Source organism: Pogona vitticeps, chromosome 6 (genome assembly GCF_051106095.1).
Source record: "Pogona vitticeps strain Pit_001003342236 chromosome 6, PviZW2.1, whole genome shotgun sequence".
NCBI lineage: Eukaryota > Metazoa > Chordata > Lepidosauria > Squamata > Agamidae > Pogona > Pogona vitticeps.
Window position 1 is genome coordinate 116,465,515 of NC_135788.1, and position 8,253 is coordinate 116,473,767.

The following is an 8,253-nucleotide window of genomic DNA, read 5'->3' on the forward strand; positions in this document are numbered from 1 at the left end:
TAGAAACTTTCCAGAAAATAAAGTGTTCTGACCACTCTCGCCTTAAGGAGGAACTGCTGGTTCTCAATTCCCAGCAACACAAAACTCTCAACATACAGTACAGTGGACCCTCTACTTAAGGAATTAATCCGTGTACTTTATTTGAGGAACGCGAGGCCTTTACTGAGCAATTAATATGGCAAATTAAAATGGAATTTTAGTGAGGGGTTCTGCCCGTAGGCAGTAAAAAACGTTGCAGAAGGTGGTTTAGTAAGTGAAAGAATGAAATCGTTTAAAGTACACAAGTCAGTACATTGCATATCAATTTGGCTTCTACAGAAAAAAAGCACAGGAAGGCTGAGGGCTGAACGATGGTTCAGGAAGAAAAATTTGGATTTACTGGGTGTGGAAAATCCTCCCTCCCACCTGAAACTTTAGGTAGGTCAAGGTCCAAGTAACTTAAGTGCAACGACCTCCCTGGAAATTTAGACATGATTTAAATGTAAATCATTTTCTCTAGGTGGCGTTAAAACAGTGATCAGGAAACGTTCTTTGGCATTATCAAGCGGCTCTTAAATGTATGTTCTGCAACAAACCTGGCTGTTTTGTAAGTGTAGCAAGATATGACATACATCTGGACTACAAGATGTAGACCAACCCTAAACACTGAAGATAACTGCGAGAGCTGTTTTACTGAGAAAGTGAATGGTACTACAGCTGGAGTGTGGGCTGTAATGCAGCAGTCTGGAAGAGAATAGTAGCGAATAAGGGTGTCTCTTGAGATGTTGCTGGATTGCAAGTGGTGTATCAGTTAGAAGATCCTTCATGGCCAAAGGTTTTAAGTGCCTGGATCTCCGAATGAGTGAAAAGAAATTGCAATGACTAAAATGTTTAAAAAGAAAAAGTAAGAGTTAGGCAAGATCATGGTGAGAGCTCTTTTCTTGAGCAAGTGGGTGGCTCTTAAAAGAGCCTTTGGGTCTGTTTGTAAGGGTGGTTGGTCTACTTGGAGCTGGTGTACTTGGTGACGGCCTTGGTGCCCTCGGAGACGGCGTGCTTGGCCAGCTCTCCGGGCAGGAGGAGCCTGACGGCGGTCTGGATCTCCCGGGAGGTGATGGTGGAGCGCTTGTTGTAATGGGCGAGGCGGGAGGCCTCGGCGGCGATGCGCTCGAAGATGTCGTTGACGAAGGAGTTCATGATGCTCATGGCCTTGGAGGAGATGCCGGTGTCCGGGTGGACCTGCTTGAGGACCTTGTAGACGTAGATGGAGTAGCTCTCCTTGCGGCTCTTCTTGCGCTTCTTGTCGCCCTTCTTCTGCGTTTTGGTCACCGCCTTCTTGGAGCCCTTCTTGGGCGCAGGAGCGGACTTGGCTGGCTCAGGCATGGCTCAACCGCGTCTGCAGAACACACGAAGTGAGAGGCCGGCTCGCCCCGCCTGGTATTTATAGGACTCCCACGCTAATCGCCGTTCCGGAACTGCCCGCTTCTCATTGGCCGGGGAAAGTTTGCACAACTATGCAAAGTTGGGACTCTCAAACCCGTGGCTTCTATTGGCTAGCATAAACCGCTATTTACTGATTGGGCAGCACGGATAACTAGTTTTTCTATTGGGCAGTTTAAAAAGCTAGAGCAACTCGACCAATAGGAAGTCACATTTTGGAGCTCCAGGACTAAATAAAAAGCCCCGCAGACGATTGCAGCCACCAAACTATTTCCAGAGTTCCGGCTTTCTTTTGGAATCTTCGAAGGCCACAGAGCAGAATGTCTGGACGCGGGAAGCAAGGCGGCAAAGCCAGGGCGAAGGCCAAGACCCGCTCCTCCCGGGCCGGCCTGCAATTCCCGGTGGGTCGCGTCCACCGCCTGCTGCGCAAGGGCAACTACGCCGAGCGGGTGGGCGCCGGGGCCCCCGTCTACCTGGCCGCCGTCCTCGAGTACCTGACGGCCGAGATCCTCGAGCTGGCCGGCAACGCCGCCCGGGACAACAAGAAGACCCGCATCATCCCCCGCCACCTCCAGCTCGCCATCCGCAACGACGAGGAGCTCAACAAGCTGCTGGGGAAAGTCACCATCGCCCAGGGAGGCGTCCTGCCCAACATCCAGGCCGTCTTGCTGCCCAAGAAGACCGAGAGCCACAAGGCGAAGAGCAAGTAAAAACCCGACCAGACCGAACTCCAAAGGCTCTTTTAAGAGCCACCCACATTCTCTTTAAATGAGCTGGTTTTCTCCTAGTTGTGCAGTAACTTTTTGGGAGGGTTTGCTGAAGGTTATGACAGTGTTTCTTGGAGGAATGAAAGGGCAGCAAAACCACTCTGATAAACTCGTTACATTTTAAAACTAGCATAAATCTCTAGACCCTTAATCCACCCTAACTGGGGGGATCTTGTAAGGAATGGATGTATTTGCCAGAAATACCGGAGGATTTCTTTGTTAAAAGGCCGGTACAAGCCGAAACTGCACCTTCCGACATGTACAGCTTTATCTTTTCAGAGTAACCTACAGCAAGTCCTTCCTATATTACACCCTTTGGGTTTGTAACGGATCGTTTTTGAATAGTTGGGATTTATGATCGGTCATTCATCAGTTAATATAATATTACTTTTCACAAAGGTGTTGCTTCCTTCCACCACGGAGCTGAGATTAGCAGTCGCCTATTTATCTCAAAATGGAATTAAGATTGCCAGGAGAAATATCAACAACCTCAGATATGCAGATAATACCACTCTGATGGCAGAAAGTGAGGAGGAATTAAAGAACCTCGTAATGAGGGTGAAAGAGCAGAGCCCAAAAAATAATCTGAAGCTCAACATCCAAAAAAGCCAAGATCATGGCCACTGGTCCCATCACCTGGCAAATAGAAGGGGAAGATATGGAGGTAGTGACAGATTTTACCTTCTTGGGCTCCATGATCACTGCTGATGGGGACAGCAGCCATGAAAATAAAAGGCGCCTCCTGGGGAGGAAAGCAATGACAAACCTAGACAGCATCATAAAAAACAGACATCACCTTGCCGGCAAAGGTCCGCATAGTCAAAGCTATGGTTTTTTCCAGTAGCAATGTATGGAAGTGAGAGCTGGACCATAAAGAAAGCTGATCGCCAAAGAATTGATGGCTTTGAATTGTGATGCTGGAGGAGACTCTTGAGAATCCCCTGGACTGCAAGGAGAGCAAACCTATCCATTTTGAAGGAAATTTACAAAATGAACCTGTGAAGTATATTAGGCTGCTTACAACTAATTAATACACTCATTAAAAAAATCAGGAACATTGGTTTATTAATCTGTTGCTTACATCCTTTTCAGTTCAAAAACTGACGAGGGAGATTTTATTTCAGATGTGTATTTATAAGCGAATGTAACAACAAATAACATTGCAAAGAGAATTGCTAATTTGTAACAAAGCAGAAATGGTAGGGAAGCAAAACTTTTGTAAAATTCTTCTCTTTTAGAGAATTGCAGTTCACATATGGCAGCGTACTGACGAGGTGGCCGAGTGGTTAAGGCGATGGACTGCTAATCCATTGTGCTCTGCACGCGTGGGTTCGAATCCCACCTTCGTCGACAATGTTTTTCGCTACTCTATATAAATACTTCTTTATTTACACGATATACAGTACATATCTTGAAATGAAAAGCACAAAGACAAGTTCTATATGCATTTAGCCCGTGCATTTACCTGCAAGCCATAGGAGGGATTTTCAGTTTATTTCAACAATCTGTTGAAATAAATCTGTAGTCAGCTTCACAGAAAGTTTCCTCTGATCCGATAAAGTCCCATCGGTTGCGTCATGTCTGTATTGTGCTAAATTTTCGAAATCGAAAAATCGAGTGGCCGGATTTTGTATTTTATTCATGCCGGCCATGAACCTGAACGTGAAACTCCTTTTCTTATTGTAAGCGTTTGTGCTAAGCTGTTACTTTTTAAATACTGTAATTGCCCTTTGTAGGGAAATGAATTACTGTAACTAAAAAGGTCAACCGCCCGAGCAGGGACTTGAACCCTGGACCCTCAGATTAAAAGTCTGATGCTCTACCGACTGAGCTACCCGGGCTTCCGGTTAAACAGTTTCAATACTCCATTGAAATAGAAATCGACCAATAATAAATTATTTCCAAACTTTTGACTCACAGATTCCCACATCTTCTCTCATGTTGTGCTCCTTTGCACCAACTTTTTTAGAAAAAGACAAGGGAAATAAGCGAGTTTTAGAATAATTAACCCGAAAACATGAGGCTGTAAATCGTCTTGACCAATGTTTTCAGTGCCTCTCAATCTTGTCAAAAGGGTAAAAGGGAAAAAAAAATAAAAAATAAAAGTAAGGACAGCATGCATCGTTTTAACAGGCCCTCCTTCTTTCCTTCATCCATGGAGAGAGAAGAAAGCTTGTAAAATCACGTCCTCTTAAAACTTGCATTGAATCCACTCTCCTCCTATTGGATTCATTAAAACGTTTTGTTTAATACAATCACCACCGGCCTCTTAAAAACCAAAGACGATAATGTGAGGAAAAACTGAAGTCATTTCTAAATCTGAAGCGATTTGTCTTCGCAGAGCAACAAAAGTAGATTACTTTTGAAGACATGGAGGCGGTTGATTAGATTACCGGGTGTTAAATAAGCACCTCCCAAGGTGTGCGCCTGTGGGGGGAGATTATCATTCAGGGCATTCAGCATTTCGCACCCTGAATCGCCATAGGCAGGAAAGATGGAGCTATTGGTCTCTTTGTTAAGGCTGAACCTATTTTTCCTCGCCCAAAGACCTGAGATCACAAAATTCCTGTCTTCTGCTCCCACCCTTAGGTGTGGTTCTAATTGCTGTGCTCAGCATGACGGAGAGGAAAAAAAAAAAACACAACTTTTACATTCTTGGCTCCTGGAGCTTTCAAAATACACAATTTTGCAATATTTCTCCTAGAGTTCCATAGGATTCTGGAAGCTGCACTCCGCAACATTTAACTTTTCGTCAGATACCGCGAACTTGCACCCTCCTTACCCCTGAATGCTTGTTACCTGAAATCATCCGAAGTTTTTTTTTTCTGGACCCATGTGGAGCTAAAGTTGCTCTTTGGAAAAAGTTTAAGCTTTTACGCTAAGGATCTTAACCAGCCCTTTTTGTCTCTTCATTGTAAGACCACCTGTCCTCTTCCTGGCATGCCACCCGAAAAATCACTATTTTGAAACATCTCATCTTCTGAGATGTGGTAAGAAGCTACTCAAATCAGTGTGTACTCATTGCTCCATAGCAATAAGTATTGGGACACCATGAAGACTGCTGTTCTTGTATGCTTTCAAATCACTCCCACCAATGGTGACACTCTCAAAAAGTGACTTCCAAAGCCCTCTTCAATGCCTCCAAACTCCAAGCTGTTGCTTCCTTTATGGAGACAATCTATCTCATATTTGACCTTCCTCTTTTTCTACTGCCCTCAGCTTTTTTAAAATCTCATTATTGTCTTTTTTTCCCCTGGAACTTTTCCTCACTGTCCTGTTTTCACAACAGGACACAAAAATCAGGGATACAGTTGTGTGCATGACTTTGGCTTTGTTCCCGAGTGACATATCCTACACTTCAAGATCTTTTGTGTACTGTCAGCATTAAAGTGATGTAGTTGTGTTGTAGTCATGATTTTTGCCTTACTTAATGTTCAACTCATCAGCAAGTTTACAGTGCAATGTTTCTGGATAGGAAGGAGTAGCCAACAACACTCCATTGCCCTGGGGATGACCAAGTGTGTTCACAATGCTTTCCACTCTTCAGTGAGGCTCCTTCTATGTCCCCATTTATGTCCATGACGTTTATGTCCTACCACATGTACTAAGGAAGATCTAGTGAAGGACTGAAATAGCCTGCTTTTGGTCAAAAGCAGCCTGTTCATTTTAACATTTTTAATTTGTTTGAACTTTGTCTACATTTTATATACATCCATAATTTTACCTTGTGCAACAGATTGATACAAATAAAGAAAGAATATTCGGCTGACATCCTGCTTTTGTCTTCTTTGACCTTCGTCAGGAGTCATTTCAAGTCACGGATCTTTTCTGCCAGTGATATGGTGTTATCTGCATATCTTCATGCTTCTTCTACTGTTGTTCACGCCTCCTTTATCTGTGGCTTTCTATAGGATTATTTTCTGCAGACAGATGGAACAGACAGAGAGATAAAATTCACTCTTGTCTGGCACTTCTGTCTATGGGAAGCTAATCTATTTTTTCCCCATATTCTCTCCTAAAAGTAGTGTCTTGTCCACAATCCAGGTTATGCATCAGGACGATGAAGTGTTGTTGAAACACAACCATTTCTTTTAAAATAATCCATAACATCTCACGATCCACTCAGTCAAAGACTTTGCTGTAGTCTGTAAAGCAAAAATTGAGCTTCTTCTGCAAGACGATCTTATATTTGACCTAAATTGTGGTGGATCATAGCCTATTTAAATAGATTTGTGTTAGTTTTTAAGATATTGCAAGAGCTTTGGTTACTTTTGCTCTCTAAAGCTCTTCCATAACAACTCTGAAGTAGTATAAATGCAGGAGAAGGTGATATTTTTATTCAACCATTGAGAATATAAAACAAAACAAAACAAAAACAGCAAGTTTTGGATGATAAAACATCTTCTTCAAGGCTGTGACTCCAATTCTTGTATGTGCTGTTATGAATGACCCAAATTCACCTGGCTGATGGTTTATAGGTATTCTGAAATAGGGAAACAATGGCCTGCTACTTATTTCTGGGACTCTGTCAAAGCTCAAACAGAACTGAAAACAGCCCAAAAGCTCATGTGCGCCTACTTCAACAAATTGCTAATATGAACAATCATTCATAGATAAGGAAATGGAGTTACGAAACCCCAAATGATACATTTATGTATCTGAGAAATTGTCCTCTTTTATACACCACTGAGGGTGCAGTCCTAAAGCTGCTGTATAAACAGGCATGTGCACAATGGAAGGAAGGAAGGAAGGAAGGAAGGAAGGAAGGAAGGAAGGAAGGAAGGAAGGAAGGAAGGAAGGAAGGAAGGAAGGAAGGAAGGAAGGAAGGAAGGAAGGAAGGAATACAGGCCATATGTTCCAAAGTCCCACTTAAGACAGTAGCCTTCTAGATTCATAATCAATTTGTGCTTTTTTTAATTTTTGGGTCTAGATTCCCGTTTTTGACCATGCTGATGAATTTTGCCTCCCTATAAATCTTTAACTGGCACAGCTATGCAACGACTATTGTAAAATCCCCATTCATGGCTTTTACTAAGGGTCACCAGCTTTTGTTACAGATTAACAATTTTATTGCATTTTTGTATTAACGCCCAGGCTGCATCCCTTCCCACCTTCAGGGTTACCTTTGTTTCCACAAAGGTCATATTTATGACTCTGGGTCTGTTTATATAATATAGTCACTATTTTGTATTCTGTAGTACGCATGGATTGGGCAGCTGAATAAAAATCACTGTTTGATCAAGTGGATTGCCATCTACAAGAAAAGATGGTTAAGAAATAAACTCTGACCTTAACAAAAGTTTGTCTCCTCCCCGTCGGGGAATCGAACCCCGGTCTCCCGCGTGACAGGCGGGGATACTTACCACTATACTAACGAGGAAGTACCTGGACAAACCTTCAAAACAGTACGTGAAAAAGGTGAGAAAGGTATGTTTCCTCTGCCATCCCATTGATTTGTTTTCACTTTTCTCCATCCTGAAATATATATATCATGCAACACAAGAAAGATCCTTCTGCTATCTGAGGAAATGCCGTGAATGCTATTCCTCGTGCCTTTGTGTCTATCGGTGAAGATAGACACATGTAGAGGAAATTTCATGTTGCAGGTGAAGGGCTAGAGAACAACAAACAATCATGAAAACATAGCATCACTTAAAAAGTATTGCATTAAAGAGAATTCAGGTGCAGAACTTGGGTGTAATTCTCTCTTTTGGAGAGGGGGTAATTGAGAAACATGACTTATAGACAAAAATTGATAATTGATACCACCGTTCCGTAGTCGGCAGGATTCGAACCTGCGCGGGGAGACCCCAATGGATTTCTAGTCCATCGCCTTAACCACTCGGCCACGACTACTTGTGTGTTGGAAGTTGACATTGTTCCATAGGATATGGCGAAATAAGAATTTTATCTCACTTTTTTTTGTTTATGTCCAATCATTTTCTCCTCTTATGCCTTGCTTCGCTATTTGCACTGTGTTTTTTCTTCAGACGCTCGGATACTGACATTCTATTTCAGAAGCTGGAGACGGATAAATGCCTTTTTTTTCATTCCCAGATGGCATTACTAA

At 42.8% G+C, this 8,253-nt stretch overlaps 2 protein-coding genes and 4 non-coding genes across 6 annotated transcripts in view; 2 read left to right on the forward strand and 4 right to left on the reverse strand.

Moving 5' to 3' along the window:
* Positions 1-931: 931 nt before the first annotated feature.
* Positions 932-1,387, reverse strand: LOC110087643 (histone H2B 1/2/3/4/6). The gene has a single exon (XM_020809507.3). It carries the CDS (start codon positions 1,357-1,359, stop codon positions 979-981), a length of 381 nt encoding a protein of 126 aa, XP_020665166.1. The 5' UTR covers positions 1,360-1,387; the 3' UTR covers positions 932-978.
* A 285-nt stretch (positions 1,388-1,672) lies between these two features.
* The window catches only part of LOC110087670 (histone H2A type 2-C), a 10,312-nt gene continuing 3,731 nt past the window's right edge, over positions 1,673-8,253 (forward strand). Inside the window, exon 1 of the mRNA XM_072976998.2 lies at positions 1,673-8,253. This exon is cut by the window's right edge and continues 3,731 nt beyond it. Coding sequence (XP_072833099.1) covers positions 1,737-2,126 — 390 coding nt within the window. The 5' untranslated portion in view covers positions 1,673-1,736 and the 3' untranslated portion in view covers positions 2,127-8,253.
* TRNAS-GCU (transfer RNA serine (anticodon GCU)) lies at positions 3,452-3,533 on the forward strand. Its single transcript has one exon. It is a non-coding gene; the product is annotated as a tRNA-Ser (tRNA).
* TRNAK-UUU (transfer RNA lysine (anticodon UUU)) lies at positions 3,952-4,024 on the reverse strand. The gene has a single exon. It is a non-coding gene; the product is annotated as a tRNA-Lys (tRNA).
* On the reverse strand, positions 7,492-7,563 carry TRNAD-GUC (transfer RNA aspartic acid (anticodon GUC)). The gene has a single exon. It is a non-coding gene; the product is annotated as a tRNA-Asp (tRNA).
* On the reverse strand, positions 7,958-8,039 carry TRNAS-AGA (transfer RNA serine (anticodon AGA)). The gene has a single exon. It is a non-coding gene; the product is annotated as a tRNA-Ser (tRNA).

Bases quoted from the DNA above. Each gene is read 5' to 3' on its own strand.
- LOC110087643 (XM_020809507.3), bottom strand. From the start codon at position 1,359: ATGCCTGAGCCAGCCAAGTCCGCTCCTGCGCCCAAGAAGGGCTCCAAG.